The sequence below is a fragment of the Oncorhynchus nerka genome, linkage group LG2 (genome assembly GCF_034236695.1).
Source record: "Oncorhynchus nerka isolate Pitt River linkage group LG2, Oner_Uvic_2.0, whole genome shotgun sequence".
Classification (NCBI taxonomy): domain Eukaryota; kingdom Metazoa; phylum Chordata; class Actinopteri; order Salmoniformes; family Salmonidae; genus Oncorhynchus; species Oncorhynchus nerka.
Genome location: NC_088397.1, coordinates 46,125,349 through 46,143,800, shown reverse-complemented (window position 1 = coordinate 46,143,800; position 18,452 = coordinate 46,125,349). Strand labels below are relative to the sequence as shown.

The 18,452-nt window shown below is 42.7% G+C and overlaps 1 protein-coding gene across 1 annotated transcript in view; it reads right to left on the bottom strand.

The window, feature by feature from the left end:
• LOC115136043 (potassium voltage-gated channel subfamily D member 3-like) overlaps positions 1–8,379 on the bottom strand; it is a 118,300-nt gene extending 109,921 nt beyond the window's left edge. The window contains exon 1 of the mRNA XM_065026782.1: positions 7,277–8,379. Coding sequence (XP_064882854.1) covers positions 7,277–8,379 — 1,103 coding nt within the window. The remainder of the gene's footprint in view (positions 1–7,276) is intronic.
• Between the last annotated feature and the right edge of the window lie 10,073 nt (positions 8,380–18,452).

Genomic DNA, 18,452 nt, shown 5'->3' with positions numbered 1-18,452 from the left:
ACAATCCATCTGTGTGTAATCAAGTCTCCGTATAAATGCACCTGCACTGTGATAGTCTCAGAGGTCCGTTAAAAGCGCAGAGGGCATCATGAAGAACAAGGAACACACCAGGCAGGTCCGAGATACTGTTGTGAAGAAGTTTAAAGCTGGATTTGGATACAAAAAGATTTCCCAAGCTTTAAACATCCCAAGGAGCACTGTGCAAGTGATAATATTGAAATGGAAGGAGTATCAGACCACTGCAAATCTACCAAGACCTGGCCGTCGTATATTGCACAAATCTGGCCTTTATGGAAGAGTGGCAAGAAAGCCATTTCTTAAAGATATCCATAAAAAGTGTCGTTTAAAGTTTGCCACAAGCCACCTGGGAGACACACCAAACATGTGGAAGAAGGTGCTCTGGTCAGATGAAACCAAAATTAAACTTTTTGGCAACAATGCAAAACGTTATGTTTGGCGTAAAAGCAACACAGCTCATCACCCTGAACACACCATTCCCACTGTCAAACATGGTGGTGGCAGCATCATGGTTTGGGCCTGCTTTTCTTCAGCAGGGACAGGGAAGATGGTTAAAATTGATGGGAAGATGGATGGAGCCAAATACAGGACCATTCTGGAAGAAAACCTGATGGAGTCTGCAAAAGACCTGAGACTGGGACGGAGATTTGTCTTCCAACAAGACAATGATCCAAAACATAAAGCAACATCTACAATGGAATGGTTCAAAAATAAACATTTCCAGGTGTTAGAATGGCCAAGTCAAAGTCCAGACCTGAATCCAATCGAGAATCTGTGGAAAGAACTGAAAACTGCTGTTCACAAATGCTCTCCATCCAACCTCACTGAGCTCGAGCTGTTTTGCAAGGAGGAATGGGAAAAAAGTCTCTCGATGTGCAAAACTGATAGAGACATACCCCAAGCGACTTACAGCTGTAATCGCAGCAAAAGGTGGCGCTACAAAGTATTAACTTAAGGGGGCTGAATAATTTTGCACGCCCAATTTTTCAGTTTTTGATTTGTTAAAAAAGTTTGAAATATCCAATAAATGTCGTTCCACTTCATGATTGTGTCCCAGTTTTATATCTTTATGTTTGAAGCCTGAAATGTGGCAAAAGGTCGCAAAGTTCAAGGGGGCCGAATACTTTCGCAAGGCACTGTACAACAACATAGAGTTACACATGGAATAAACAAACATACAGTCAATAATACAGTAGGAAAAGATATATACAGCATGTGCAAATGAGGTAAGATAAGGGAGGTAAAGGCAATAAATAGGCCATGGTGGTAAAGTAATTACATTATAGCAATTAAACACTGGAATAGTAGGATGTGCAGAAGATGAATGTGCAAATAAATAAATAAATACAGTATGGGGATGAGGTAGATTGGATGGGCTATTTACAGATGAGCTATGTACAGGTGCAGTGATCTGTGAGCTGCTCTGACAGCTGGTGCTTAAAACTAGTGATGGAGGTAAGAGACTCCAGCTTCAGAGATTTTTGCAGTTCATTCCAGTTATTGGCAGCAGAGAACTGGAAGGAGAGGCCGCCAAAGGAAGAATTGGCTTGGGGGTGACCAGTGAGATATGCTTGCTGGAGCGTGTGCTACGGGTGGGTGCTGCTATAGTGACCAGTGAGCTGAGATAAGGTGGGGCTTTACCTAGCAGAGACTTGTAGATGACCTGGAGCCAGTGGGTTTGGCAACGAGTATGAAGCGAGGGCCAGCCAACGAGATCATACAGGTCGCAGTGGTGGGTAGAATATGGGGCTTTGGTGATAAAACGGATGGCACTGTGATAGACTGCTTCCAATTGGTTGAGTAGAGTGTTGGAGGCTATTTTGTAAACGACATCGCCGAAGTCGAGGATTGGTAGGATGGTCAGTTTTAAGAGGGTATGTTTGGCAGCATGAGTGAAGGATGCTTTTTTTGCGAAATAGGAATCCGATTCTAGATTACATTTTGGATTGGAGATGTTTAATGTCAGTCTGGAAGGAGAGTTTACAGTCTAACCAGACACCTAGGTATTTGTAGTAGTCCACATATTCTACGTCAGAACCGTCCGGAGTAGTGATGCTGGACGGGCGGGCGGGCGGGCAGTGATAGGTTGAAGAGCATACATTTACTTTTACTTGCATATAATTAAGAGCAGTTGGAGGCCACGGAGGAGAGTTGTATGGCATTGAAGCTCATTTGGAGGTTAGTTAACACAGTGCCCAACAAAGGGCCAGAGGTATACAGAATGGTGTCGTCTGCATAGAGGTGGATCAAAGAATCACCAGCAGCGAGAGCGACATCATTGATGTATACAGAGAAGAGATTCGGGCCGAGAATTTAACCCTGTGGCACCCACAGGTCCGGACAACAGACCCTCCAATATGACATACTGAACTCTATCGGAGAAGTAGTTGGTGAACCAAGCGAGACAATCTTTTGAGAAACCAAGGCTGTTGAGTCTGCCAATAAGAATGTTGTGATTGACAGAGTCAAAAGCGTTGGCCAGGTCGATGAATACGGCTGCACAGTAATGTCTCTTATCAATGGCGGTTATGATATCGTTTAGGACCTTGAGCATGGCTGAGGTGCACCCATGACCTACTCTGAAACCAGATTGCATAGCGAAGAAGGTACGGTGAGATTCGAAATGGTCGGTAATCTGTTTGTTAACTTGGCTTTCAAAGACCTTAGAAAGGCAGGGTAGAATAGATATAGGTCTGTAGCAGTTTGGGTCCAGAGTGTATCCCCCTTTGAAGAGGGGGATGACCGCGGCAGCTTTCCAATCTTTGGGAATCTCAGACGATACAAAAGAGAGGATGAACATGCTAGTAATAGGGGTTGCAATAATTTCGGCAGATCATTTTAGAAAGAGAGGGTCCAGATTGTCTAGCCCGGTTGATATGTAAGGGTCCATATTTTGCAGCTCTTTCAGAACATCAGCTATCTGGATTTGGGTGAAGGAGTAGTGGGGAGGTTTGGGCGAGTTGCTGTGGGGAGCGCAGAGCTGTTGACCGGAATAGGGGTAGCCAGGTGGAAAGCATGGCCAGCCGTAGAAAAATGCATGTTGAAATTCTCAATTATTGTGGATTTATCAGTAGTGACAGTGTTTCCTAGCCTCAGTGCTCTCTCAGTGCTCAGGAGGTGCTCTTATTCTCCATAGACTTTACAGTGTCCCAGAACTTTTTTGAGTTTGTACTACAGGATGCAAATTTCTGTTTGAAAAAGCTAGCCTTAGCTTTCCTAACTGCCTGTGTATATTTTAACTGCTTTAAAAAGTTGCATATCACGGGGGCTATTCGATGCTAATGCAGAACGCCACAGGATGTTTTTGTGCTGGTCAAGGGCAGACAGGTCTGGAGTGAACCAAGGGCTATATCTATTCCTAGATCTACATTTTTTTAATGGAGCATGCTTATTTAAGATGGTGAGGAAGGCACGTTTAAAGTATAACCAGGCATCTTCTACTGACGGGATGAGGTCAATGTCATTCCAGGATACCCCGGCCAGGTCAATTAGAAAGGCCTGTTTGCAGAAGTGTTTTAGGGAGCGTTTGACAGTGATGAGGGGTGGTCATTTGACCGCAGACCCATTACGGATGCAGGCAATGAGGCAGTGATCTCTCAGATCTTGGTTAAAAACAGCAAAGGTGTATTAGTTAGGATGATATCTATGAGGTTGCCCTTGTTTTATGGATTTGGGGTTGTACCTGGTAGGTTCATTGATCATTTGTGTGAGATTGAGGGCAACAAGCTTAGATTGTAGGATGGCCAAGGTGTTAAGCATGTCCCAGTTTAGGTCACCTAGCAGCACAAGCTCAGAAGATAGATGGGGGGCAATCAATTCACATATGGTGTCCAGGGCACAGCTGGGGGCAGAGGGTGGTCAATAGCAAGCGGCAATGGTGAGAGACTTGTTTCTGGAAAGGTGCATTTTTAGAAGTAGAAGCTTGAATTGTTTTGGTACAGACCTGGATAGTAGGATAGAACTCTGCAGGCTATCTCTGCAGTAGATTGCAACACCACCCACTTTGGCAGTTCTATCTTAGTGGAAAATGTTATAGTTAGGGATGGAATTTTCTGGGGTTTTGGTGGTTTTCCTAAGCCAGGATTCAGACACGGCTAAGACATCCGGGTTGGCAGAATGTGCTAAAGCATTGAATAAAGCAAACTTAGGGAGTAGGCTTCTTATGTTAACATGCATGAAACCAAGGCTTTTTTGGTTACTGAAGTCAACAAATGAGAGCACCTGGGGAGTAGGAGTGGAGCTAGGCACTGCAGTTCCTAGATTAACCTCTACATCACCAGAAGAACAGAGGAGAAGTAGGATAAGGGTACGGATAAAGGCTATAAGAACTGGCCGTCTAGCACGTTCGGAACAGAGAGTAAAGGGAGCAGGTTTCTGGGCACGATAGCATAGATTCAAGGCATAATGTACAGCCAAAGGTATGGTAGGAAGAGACTACATTGGAGGTAAACCTAGGCATTGAGTAATGTAGAGAGAGAGATATATAGAGACGTTTAAACCAGGTGATGTCATCGCATATGTGGGAGGTGGAACAACATGGTTGGTTAAGGCATATTGAGCAGGGCTATAGGCTCTACAGTGAAATAAGACAGTAGTCACTAACCAGGACAGTAATGGACAAGGCATATTGATATTAGGAAGAGGCATGCGTAGCCAAGTGATCATATAGGTCCAGTGGTGGTTGGGCTGGCTGGTTACGCGGCGATTCAGACAGTTAGCAGGCTTGTGCTAGCAAGCTAGCAGGCCGGGTCTAGTAAGCTAACATAAGGGCCTTAGAGGGATGGGGGAAAAGTCTGTTTTTGTCTCCTCGTGCTGTGACATCGATAGACCAGTCGTGGAAGTAGTAGGGTTCCAAGTAGCAGAGGGGTCCAAGTCCAGTTGGCAAAATGGGTATAGTAGTCGCAAGAAACTGGCCAGTGGATCAGCTAACAGTCCAATATGCTATAGATAGCTAGCAGGCCGTGGTTAGCAGAATGGGCCTTCAGGGGACGTCGCGCCTGAGGGGTCTGTTGGGATCCTCGGGCAGATTATGTCGGTATTCCAGTCGTGAAGGATCGGCGGGGTTCCGTGCCCCGTACCGACAGTAGAAGGGGTCTAGATATTGTAACCGAGGAGAGGGCTTCAGGAGTAGCCCAGGAGCCCTAGCCGGGAGATGGGTCTAGCATGGGCTAGCCCCAGGCTAGTTGGTGCTTGCTCCGGGACGGAAACGTTAGTTATTTATTATTATTTGTTACTTTTTTCTTTTTAGGTATTTTTCTTAAAACTGCATTTTTGGTTAAGGGCTTGTAAGTAAGCATTTCACTGTAAGGTCTACACCTATCGTATTCGGCGCATGTGACCTTATTTCTTGAGGAATCACTCATGAAGCAACTGGTGGGTACAGAAGAGAACAGAACAGGAACAGGGTTGAACGGCTATTTCCCCTGGCACTATTTCCTGGAGAGAGACTTCCTGGCTGCTTGGCGATCAAGCGTCAAGGTCACTGTATTAGCTGGCCAGTGAAGAATCAGACGGCTGCACAGTAATGTCTCTAACAGCACCAGTCTACCAGGGAGACATTGGTTGTCAGAGGTCATTCTCAATGACTAACAGAATGTGGAGATAGACAAAGCCCAAAGAGAAGCTGGCAGAAACAGATAAAGTATAAATAGAAGGAAAATAGTTGTAAAAAGTATTACATCTACATACTGTACATACCTATAGATGTAACATTTGAAAAGAATGTACAGTTATTTTTTTAGAACAAATTAAAACCAATCGTTAATCTAGTGAGAAAAACAAAAACCCTTTCACTGGCATTCAATATCCCAATTCTTATTACAATAATTGTTTTCTGTGATTATGTGTCCCAGAGCATACTAGATTACGGGCATTTTTTAAATGACACTAGACACAAAACACCCACTAGACAAAGACATAAAAGGAACACACAAATCTCCTTCTACCCTCGCAAAACATTCAGGCAAGCGCACACACATGGACAAATGCCCGCAGGAGCACAGGCACGTGCGTGCTTACACACACACACACACACACACACACACTTTCCCAGGAGCTACTGCATTCGGCCAGCCCACAGTGAGGTAAACACTTTGCCATTAGAGTTTATACTAGTAGGTCAGGTAGGTACTGTAAATGTAGTGGTGGCTCTCCACCATTACTCAAATGGGCAGCAGCATCATACATACACCCACTAGTCTATTGAAGAAGTGAGGAAGCTGTTGGCATTTATCCATATTCCATTTTCCACCACACAGCAGAAAACATATCCAGGACATCCAAACAATAGACCAAGGTATCACATTTGCAGTAGAACACAGGCAAGCATTTTGGCACCAGATCAAATCTGCTAATCAACTTTTTAAGGTGCATTCATCATGTTGAAGTGAATTATAGTTGTATAACTAACTAAAGCCTCTTCAGAAGACATTTGTTGTTTGAATTCAACCTTGGATGGTTGACTTCTTAACTTTTATAGAATACCAAAACTCCCAACATGAATCAATATTTGTGATTTGGTGATGCCAAATAAGGTTTTTTGAGAGCTCCTGATTTGAAGATAACATTTGTGAACCATCTTGAGATCTCTTGGGGACAGCATGCATCATTCCAATGCAGAACACACAATTTGTTTTATGAACCACACAAGTGGAGAGAGAGAGAACCCAAACTGCTGAGAGAATGAGAGGGAGAGAGAGCGAGGAAAAAAACAAAGAGATTGGAAGAAAGATAAAAAGCGAGGAAGAGAACGCGAGAGAGAGAGAGAGAGAGAGTAGGAGAAAGAGAGAGAGAGAGAGAATGGAAGTGAGACGGTGAGAGAGAGAGAGTAGGAGAAAGAGAATGGAAGTGAGACAGGGAGAGAGAGAGTAGGAGAAAGAGAGAGAGTAGGAGAAAGAGAGAGAGAGAGAGAGAGAGTAGGAGAAAGAGAGAGAGAGTAGGAGAAAGAGAGTAGGAGAGTAGGAGAAAGAGAGAGAGAGTAGGAGAAAGAGAGATAGAGTAGTAGAAAGAGAGAGAGAGTAGGAGAAAGAGAGAGAGAGAGAGTAGGAGAAAGAGAGAGAGTAGGAGAGTAGGAGAAAGAGAGTAGGAGAAAGAGAGAGAGAGAGAGTAGGAGAAAGAGAGAGAGAGTAGGAGAAAGAGAGAGAGAGAGTAGGAGAAAGAGAGAGAGAGAGAGAGAGAATGGAAGTGAGACAGGGAGAGAAAGAGAATGGAAGTGAGACAGGGAGAGAGAGAGAGAAAGAGGGAAATAGGGAGGACTTACCCCAACGTGGTCATTGTGACAATGGTGTACCAGAAGGAGGCTGGAATGCTGGTGAACTTGGTCGACGACGACCCCTTCTCTGCGTAGAACATGACCGTGGCGAAGATGATGATGGCCATGGTGAGGGAGAAGAGGAGGAAGCCCAGCTCGGAGGCGCAGCTCTTCAGCGTGTACCCCAGGATCCTGAGGCCCTGCGAGTGGCGGGAGAACTTGAAGATGCGGAACACACGGAACACTCTGAGCGTGACGAAGGCCCCGCTCACATCCTCATTGTCTGTCATCACCAGGCCGATGTAGTAGGGAAAGATGGCTACCACGTCTATGATGCTCATCACACTGCGCATAAATTGGTAGCGGCTGGGCGCAGCGAACAGTCTCATGAGGTACTCCACGGTGAAGATGAGGACGCAGGCTGTGTCCATGCAGAAGAAGGCGATGGTATAGCGCTCGCCACATGGCATGTCCTTCTGTGAAGGCGTGGCACCACAAGGTACCGTCTCTATCACGTTGGTGAGGACTGAGATGGCGATGAAGAAGCCGGTGACATAGTAGAACACAAGGGCCATGGTGGAGGTGTGAGGGTTCTCAAAGGCCCTCCACATGGTCTCTCTGTATGTCATGTTGGGCAGCTTGCAGTCCTTGTTGTCATCCTGGTCATCCTGGAGACGCTCCGCGTTCTCCCGCTTCCGGTCCTTGTACTCTTCGTAGCAGCAGTCGCCGATGATCTCCGGAATGATGCCGAAGAAAGTTAGCTCTTCGTCATAGGCCGAGATGCACTCGTAGCGAGGATAGTGTAACTTTCCCGTCCGGTAGAAGTTGAGAATGCTGCGGAAGGAGTCTGGGTCCCGGTCGAAGAAATACTCCTTTGTCTCCTCATCGTAAAAAAACTGTTTCTCTGAGCTTCCCAGCAGGGTGTCTGGGTAGCGGTCCAGTGTGGTCCTCCAGGTCTGGAAGCGTCGTCCACTCACGTTCAGGATGATCAGCTCGTCATGTCTCTTTCTGTGGTCTCTAGGAGCAATGGGCATGGGGCAGTTGGCCACAGGCATCCAGCCAATAGCTGCTGCCCGTGCAAAGGGAAGCCATGCAGCCACTCCTGCCGCCATGGCGACTCACTCTGTGTTCCGGCTTGCCTTAAAATTACCTGCCATCTTGAGCAGAGAAACAGACAAAACACACAATCAGTAACAACTCATGAATACAACATTTCCATGATAAGGTGATTGCATGGTACAGTGCCTTCAGAAAGTTTTCACACCCCTTGACTTCTTCCAGATGTTGTTGTGTTACAGCCTGAATTTAAAAAGGCTTTACATTTAAATAGTTTGTCACTGGCCTACACGCATCGTTTTTGTTTGTGGAAGACAGACGGAAGACTGAGGGACCACCTGTGATAATTAGCGATCTAGCATGCTCCGAACAACTGTGCGTAACGGAAGAAGGCCACCAGAAATGTGCTGTCATTGAGCAAAACTGCAATCTGCAACTGTGATGAAGCTGGTTAAAACAGTGTACACTCGGTGGCCAGTTTATTAGGTCACCGCCCAATTCCTGAAAAGGGTTCGCTCCTACAGACACTTGGCCATACTGTTCGATTGAACATTAAAATGGGCAAAACAAGTGACCCAAGCAGCATTGAGCGTGGTGGTATGATCGTCTGTGCCAGGCACGCTGGTTCCAGTATCTCACAAATGGCCGGCTTCCTGGGCTTTTCATGGACGGCAGTGTCTAGGGTTTCCTGATAATGGTGCGACAAACAAAAAACATCCAGTCAGTGGCCTTTTTGTGGAGCGAAAACAGCTTGTTGATGAGAGGTCCAAGGAGAATAGCAAGAATCGTGCAAGCTAATAGGCAAGCCACAAACAGGCAAAAACGGTGCAGTACAACACTAGTGTGCAGATCAGCATCTGAGAAAGCACAACTCGCCGGTCCTTGTCACGGATGGGCTATTGCAGCAGACGACCACACTGGATTCCACTCCTATCAGCTAAAAACAAGAAGAAACAGCTCTCCAGTGGGCACGCGATCACCAACAATTGACAATTGAGGAGTGGAAAAACATTGCCTGGTCTGACGAATCCCGGTTCCTGTTGCATCATGCTGACGGCAGAGTCAGGATTTGGCGTAAGCAGTCCATGGCCCCATTCTGCCTGGTGTCAACAGTACAGGCTGATGATGGTGTAATGGTGTGGGGAATGTTTTCCTGGCACACGTTAGGTCCCTTGATGCCAATTGAGTAACGTTTCCATTCCCCAAATAATTCAGGCTGTTTTGGAGGCAAAGGGGGGTTCGACCCGGTACTAGATGGGTGTACCTAATAACTATATTTTGCATTTATTTTGATGTGATATGAAAGTAAAGAGATTAATGTTTCTACAACCGTATTGCAATGGAGAATCGATTCGGCTTTAGATGGAGTATTTGGCAGTCTACCTCTGAAAATAACATATAAGGTCCTTGGACCAATGGTAGGCTCCTTAAGAGTACATCTTGGGCTATGGATGCAAGGATTATAACAAGAATCCCTCTGCAAGAACACCACCTCTAAAAGACCTCTAAGCAGGCTGTCAAATTCCCTGTCATTTCCAGAGCTCACAGAACAGACTGTTTAAGACAGAGAGGATAATGTGAAGTCTCCTTATGAAGCTCTGTTAACAGCTATGACAAATAGAAGTGGTCTGTTCAGAATAGAACGAGACCTGTAGAGTCAGAATTGCCTACCTGCCATACTGCTAAGTATGTATCCGATTTAAGGATAATATTTAGAACGATTGTCAAAATATCGAAAATCCAGTATACTTCTGCTTTTTTATTGCTCATTTTGACAACATTTCGATAGGAGTGTATACAGATCTTAATTTGATCACTCTTTTGTTGCTGCGAATTTTTCTGCAAAGCAGGAAATGCAAACTTGTGGTGTATTCGAGTTTTAATAAAGGTTTCTGAAGTTTGTCATTTCCACATTGAAATTTCAGACTTGATTTGCCTTAACAAAAAAGATATCCATTCCTTATAATCCACATGTTAATTCACATTTCCTGTTGCTGCAGGATTAATTTCCTTCTGTTTGCAAACTGGCTCAGATGAAGATCCTGCATGCTGTAGCCTAGCGCTGGTTGAATACAATTCAGTAGTTTGATGAATAAGTATTTTGCTGGTTTAACATTCCGATAACAATTCTCAACTCCACATGTCAGGCTACTTGTAGAAAAAAAGACCAGCACATTAGAAACAAATAGGGACAACTCACGTGCTCAATCAAAGCTTTCTTTATCACTTACCGCCAAACAAGGAAAGATCCCAAGAAATGTATTGCGCGATCCTCCAGTAAAATAATTCCTCAGAGGATAAACTACATATTTTGAAGGACGCATTGACAAAGGACCTCTGTACGAATAAACGAACCAAGTATAGAGGAACACGAGATGGGGATGGCTGTTGATGCGTTGAACGATCCGAAACGTGTTGATGAAATTCACCAAAACCTTGGATGTCTTTCTTTAAACCACACCTGCATCTAGTGGCACCTGCGGTTTGGACAGAAAGCACAGATTCATTTTGCAGTCTTCGGGATGATATTCACACCTACCTCATGTCGGTGAAGACTAGAATAGTGGATGATGGATGTAGGAGTCAGTCTCCGCAATGTCTCTCTCTCTCTCTCTCTCTCCATTTATCTCTTGTGCGCATAGGCTCTAACACTCCATCTCCCCTCATAAATTTACCGTGACAAATCAGTCCACTCAACCAGCTACACGGACTGATTTGTCAACACTTTATTCATGTTTTTTCTTTCTTCTTTACGTTTTATTAGTTAATGTGAGAAAATACATATTGATTATGCACGCCTTTATTGGGGGAGTTGGTATACTGTGAAAGTTCCTCATTCAATTATGTGCAGCACGGTGAGGGAAAGTTGCCTTCTAGAGAAATCTTGTCACATGACAGTGTATAATAACTAGAACACTTGATAGTTATGATCGAGAAGGGTTTGCAGCGTGCTTTTTAACATTTTCTTTAGTACAGGGTAATATATCACGATGTAATGGTCATCTCGTCGTTTAAACCCACTCATCAAATCGAATGTTTACTCTATAATGAAAAGTGGAAGGCTTTTATATTTAGCCTCTATAACTTACACGCATTACCATGTAATGTGTAAGTAAATGCATTGTTAATTATCTTACAGTGTGAACATGTAAATGTTACGGCTCATCCGAATTGGGATTTGGGTTGAAAAATCCGAAAGGCTTGTTTTGACGGATTACAGAAATTCAAATTCAGAGCTCCAAAATGATATTCCATACACTGTGATTGGAGGAAGCGTGGAAATGTTATGTTGCTTTAAAAGTTGATTAAATGTTATCCCACTTAGGAGACAAGTAGATGAAAAATGCCCTTGAAAGATTTTGCTGAGTGCTAGAGAGCTCTTTGTTTATGCCCATTCAGGATCATTCACACCCTCTTAAACCATAGACCCACCAATCTCTTCAAGAATTAACATGAAAATGCAAGATCAACCATCAGCCTGGTCAAACTCTCCATTATCTCAGCCAATCATGGCTAGCCAGGAAAGACCCTGTCTTTTTTCTATACAGCTAAGTGCTTTTTCCTTGGCTAAACTAGGCTAATCATTTCACATTTGTATTAGTATTTAAGGATCACATATGCATTTATAATTAAGGCACATAAAGTTCACATGTTCAACAAGGCATTTCTGCTAAAAAAAAATATTAAAAAATCTATCATTTTTCAAACTGCCCTACTGTGAAGAAGGAACTAGAGTCATCCACCCCCTGTTGGGCTGGCATGTCACAAATGATGGATGGTACATATTAAAATGTTTAAGTCTTATTTTATTTTTAAAAATTTAATCATAGTGAGAAGTAATTAAGTAGGATTTGAGATCATACAAAATGTAGACCTCGACACGAGGATTACATTCATTATTACTACAATATCCATATTTATTACCCAAGAGAGGCAGTAAACATTGGCCTGGGGAAAGTAGAGAGCTTAGAGTATTACTTTATTAATCCCATTTTGGGAAATTATTTTCTCATGCATCGTTAATGACTTGACAGGACGCAATGACAGGACACGTAACGATGACCAACGCATGATTAAAAAACAAAAGGCACACGCACCAACCATAGTATACCAAATTGAATAGTCTGATTCCAGTGCTGTTTTCCATCCTACTCTGGAAGGAAAACAGGAAGCAGCATTTCCCAATAGACAGTTAATCAATTACACTCATTAAAAAGCCTCATAGCTGTGTGGGTAAAAAGGACCGTCTAAACCTCTCTGTGGAACATCTGGGCAGGATGTTACCTGCCACTGAAGCTGCTCCTGTGTTACGTTAAAGTGTCGTGGAGTGGGTGTGTGTCATTGTCCATGATCTTGTCTGTTTTTACTGGCAGCCTTTTTATGAACATGTCTAGGCTGCAGCCAATTGTAGCACTGGCTTTGTTAAGGATTTTGTAAAGCTAGTTTTAAGTCCTCCTTAGCTAAATTCCCTTTCCAGCACATAATGGCATAGGTCACTACACTCGCCATGTCACTGCTATAGAACATACAAAGCATTTTGTCACATACATTAAAAGATCTAAGCTTCCCTAAAAAAGTACAGTCTGGATTGTTTTTGTTGCTTTGTAGACACTGTGAGAGTACTCCTTCCAGTTCAGTTTGTTGTCCACTAGTACACCCTAGTACTTACAAGAGTCAACAGTGCCAATCTCTTCAAAATGAATAGAAATGGGATCAAAGACACATTTATTTTTCCTCAAATCTACCACTAGCTCCTTGATCTTATCATGTGTCATATCACTGAGCATACAGCATGTGTCATCCAATTCCCTCGTTGCGCTGTGCAGACATATTATTCCGTAAGGGAGCTAAGCCTACACAACTCAGAGTATTTACTTGGCCTCAAGTTCACTGTTGCTTAATAGCCTTCACAAACTTGGACCAAAAAAATCTGAAACAATTGTCTTTCCCTGAGTACATCCGTATCCATACTTTACCGTTCAAAAAGGTCCCCCAGAAGGACATTCTTTCAACAATTTCCATTATGAATGTGAGGTATTCAAAAAGGCCCTAATTTGCTCTGGAGACCTTGAAGTAATGAAATAACCCTCTGACTTAAAACAGACATTAAATAACACTAGAGCTAACATACTCACTGGCAACACACTGGTGCTGCTATGGAAAACCCCGATTTTTCCGCCCTACAAGCCTCCTAACCATAGAGAAGTTGAAGGAACACCAGACCTTCCTCACATCTCCCTCTTCAGTCCCATGCAGCCAGTCGATGCTTGTCTCAAGGCCCCCTCGGCTGACTGTGTCATGTTGGCCTTTTGAAAGGACCTCTTCACGGGGAACAGATGGAAGAAGAAGAAGAAGTCTAGATGAAACGCACTTTTGATGAAAACCCTTGTAATGTAGCAAATGTTCTTCAGATGAAGGCATTTAAAAGCATTGCGTCTTTGAACAATTTATCTTAAATGAAATGTGTTTTAGAAAACACCCTGGCATGGAAGGTATTTTTAAGAATATGCATGCTCTAAGTAGCTGGAGGGATACTGATATGCGACACTATTCCATTACATAAACTCCTTTCATGTTCCTGCTAAAAGGATTTTGAAGGAGGAAAAAAAAAAAAAAATGTGTCTTTCCACAAAAGATGAGAGAATACTTGTTTTTCTTTCTTTTACTGGTGCAACTGTATTTCAATGTAATTGTTCTGCATGAATGTATCATTTACAGTACCAGTCAAAAGCTTGGACACACCTACTCATTCTAGTGTTTTACATTGTAGAATAATAGTGAAGACATCAAAACTATGAAATAACACATATGGAATCATGTAAGTGTTAAGTGTTAAACAAATCAAAATATATTTTATATCTGAGATTCCTCAAAGTAGCCACCCTTTGCCTTGATGACAGCTTTGCACACTCGTGTCATTCTCTTAACCAGATTCATGAGGAAGTCACCTGGAATGTATTTAAATTAACAGGTGTGCCTTGTTAAAAGTTAATTTGTGGTATTTCTTTCCTTCTTAATGCGTTTCATGAGGAGCCAGTTTCATCAGGAAAGAAGACCCAGAGTTACCTTTGCTGCAGAGGATAAATTCATTAGAGTTAACTGCACCTCAGATTGCAGTACAAATAAATGCTTCCCAGAGTTCAAGTAACAGACACATCTCAACATCAACTGTTTAGAGGAGACTGCATGAATCAGGCCTTCATGGTCGAATTGCTGCAAAGAAACCACTACTCAAGGACACGAATAAAAAGAAGAGACTTGCTTGGGCCAAGAAACACGAGTAATGGACATTAGACTGGTGGAAATCTGTTCTTTGGTCTGATGAGTCCAAATTTGAGATTCTTGGTTCCACCCGCTGTGTCTTTGTGTGATGCGGAGTAGGTGAACAGATGATCTCCGCATGTGTGGTTCCCACCGTGAAGCATGGAGGGGGTGTGATGATGTGGGGGTGCTTTGCTGTTGACACTGTCTGTGATGTATTTAAGGCACACTTCAAGGCACACTTAACCAGGATGGCTACCACAGCATTCTGCATCAATACGCCATCCCATCTGGTTTAAGCTTAGTGGGACTGTCATTTGTTTTTCAACAGAACAATGACCCAAAACATACCTCCAGGCTGTGTAAGGGCTATTTGACCAAGAAGGAGAGTGATGGAGTGCTGCATCAGATGACCTGGCCTCCACAATCACACTATCTCAACTCAATTGAGATGGTTTGAGATGAGTTGGACCGCAGAGTGAAGGAAAAGCAGCCAACAAGTGCTCAGCATATGTGGGAACTCCTTCAAGACTGTTGGAAAAGCATTCCAGGTGAAGCTAGTTGAGAGAATGCCAAGAGTGTGCAAAGCTGTCATTGAGGAAAAGGTGCTACTTTGAAGAATCTAAAATCTAAAATATTTTTGGGGGGTTACAAAAAACATGACTCCATATGTGTTATTTCATAGTTTTGATGTCTTCACTATTATTCTACAATGTAGAAAACAGTCAAAATAAAGAAAAACCCTTGAATGAGTGGGTGTGTCCAAACATTTGACTGTTACTGTATATTGGGCCTAGATGTGAAGCTTTGCACTGTCAATTTTGATCTTTGTCTCACAATCATTATAACAACCACTCACGTTCAGTGATGAGTCATATGCTCAGAATGTTATTACACATTAGGTGCAATTATTCATGATGACCATATCGTAATGGGAAGAAATGTTTCTTCAACATTTACATTTACATTTAAGTCATTTAGCAGACGCTCTTATCCAGAGCGACTTACAAATTGGTGCATTCACCTTATGACATCCAGTGGAACAGCCACTTTACAAGGTAGAGAAGATGTTTTGGAGCGAAATTGGAATCTGAACGAAACAGAATGTCTAAACTGTCGGGTCTTTGACACATCGGGTCTTTGACACATTCCCCCTTTTCTCCCGCTGAAAGATCAGCCACAAGATGTTGGCACCATTGTCATGGGAACAGAAGAGGACTACCTGGTGCGGTGGTCTCAGGTACTGTTGGACTACCTCAAATCATCTCGGCTCTGACACACACACAAACTGCATGCTTTGCAGTTCCATCAACCCATCTATATACGGCAGGTAGCCTAGTGGTTAGAGCGTTGGGCTAGTAACCAAAAGGTTGTAAATAAGAATTTGTTCTTAACTGACCTGCCTTGTTAAATAAAGGTAACATTTTAAAAATATACCTCTCACACCCTACAGTAACCTGTGGATCATGAGAGAACCTTCATAAATTGGCAGAACGTTTACAACCTATTTGTTGACACTTTATGTCGTGTCCCGTAATACTTTATTTGAAATGAGACACCTTTGTTTATTCATAAGACATCCGTAGAGACTTTATATCATTTGATGCTGTACTTACTAAAAAGTCAGACACCCTCGACCATTCACAACACAGAGATTCACTTTCTATGATCTCTCTCCCTCTCCCTGCTCTGATAGACATGGGCCTGCACCTCTCATCTCTCCAGCGTTGTACTACATTGTTTATTTCCTTACAGAATCATAGTTGTGCGAAGAGTTCTGGAGGAGCTGCAGCACCCCTGATAAATTGAATTATATTTGCCAAAGTTATAGAATTACTGCTGGTTTTTCAGAATTTAATAATTCAGAATAGCCTACTACACCATGAGAATGCTTATAATGTAGCCACAGAGGATAAATAGCTTATTTAAAAAATTGCAGAGTTGTGGATTGTGTGTAACCCAATAACAACGCAGTCTACTACAATTGCCATCGATAAAATGCAATTGTCTTCATTGTCCGTAGCTTATGCCTGCCCATACCACAACCCCACCGCCACCAACAGGGACTCTGTCACAACGTTGACATCAGCAAACCGCTCACCCACACAATGCCATACACAATGCCATACACGTGGTCTGCGGCTTTGAGGCCAGTTGAACTTACTGCCAAATTCTTGAAAACAACTTTGGAGGCGGCTTATGGTAGAGAAATTAACATTAAATTATCTGGTAACAGCTCTGGTGGACATTCCTGCAGTTAACATACCAATTGCACGCTCCATCAAACTTGAGACATCTGTGGCATTGTGGCAGTTTTACAAAACTGCACATTTTAGAGTGGCCTTTTATTGTCCCCAGTGCAAGGTGCGCCTGTGTAATTATCATGCTCTTTTGATATGCCACACCTGTCAGGTGGATAGATTATCTTGGCAAAGGAGAAATGCTCACTAACTGGGATGTAAACACATTTATAAAGAACAGGTTTATGTCACATTTGACATTGGTGGTTATGTCACATTTATGAACTCTTTATAGAGCATGGCATATGGTCATAGATGTTTTGTAACACATTTATGTAGCGCTCATGGAGGCGTTATGAAGCCTTTATGAGCTGAAAGTCATTGAAAGCGGGACTGTATAGGTCATATTATACACATTTTCTATTCATATACTGTCCATATTGTCTGTACACACCATCATATACATATATATTTACATTCCAGACTCTGACTTTGCTCATTCTGATATTTCTTTTTTTCTTTTGGGGATTTTTGTGTATTGTTTGGTATTATTGCACTGCTGGAGCTAGAAACATTTGCATTTTTGCTACACCTGCAAAACATCTGCAAAATATGTGTATGCAACCAATTAAATGAAGTTTTATTTTATTTGGATTTGGTCTCGCCCTTCGATCATTGCCAGATTCCTTTGACTGAGCATTGTCAGGTCAACTACAAGATGAATAGCTAGATAGCCTGGGGCTATTAATGTGGCTATCAATCTTCAGTGGTTGGAAATTCCTCACACAAGCCAAAATACATGATTTCAGGCTGAGTAACTGTGACAACATTGTGGTGATAGAGCTGTAATGTGTCATCATCCAAGCACCCTTGGTTGAATTAAATTAAAGATGCATTCACTGGGATCAAACTGAATTTTTCATGAATCAAAGCCTGCTTACCTGTTCTGGGCATTTGCAGCTGCTCCTGAGTTTATGAAAGCATGTTGGCTGGCACACAGCGAATGAATTGTTGACATCTGAATCTGGTCCTGTCACTGTGAACGGACAAGGGCAGAAGATAAGGACATTATTAAAGTGTCAGGCTTTGTGTTGCATTTGTGCAGCTTGTATGAAATCATTTGTAGGCCTATTCAAACGGTACAATTTTCTCTAGATACAACCTTTTCTCCTCAGCCACTCTCAAAATCCTGCATAGAAATGTTTGCCATTCATCATCCTCAAAATAGTCTCACTGTAAAAAGGAGGCTTATAGACAGTGAAACAGAAGACTTATTCAGTAGGTTTGGAGAAGTCTAGTTCCATGATTTGATTTGCATTCCTTGGAAGAATAATGGACTCTTTGAATTCTGAACAGTCGCTTTGATTTCTTAAGTGTCCTTTTTGTCTGCTTTTTTCTTTAATGAGCACTGTATCTAACTATAATCCTCAAAACCGTTTGACTTTGAAAAGGAGATGCATACAGGCCAAGGGAAAAGTTACTTGTTTGTATCGGTTTAAGCTCAATATGGTGACGTCCATTAGAAGCGAAGCCCTTCTGTCAAAACTCTCAAATTGGTTTTCTATGAGAGGATAAAAGACTTCAAGAACAGAGAAAACAGTGGCAAATATTGACACTTTATGCCGAGC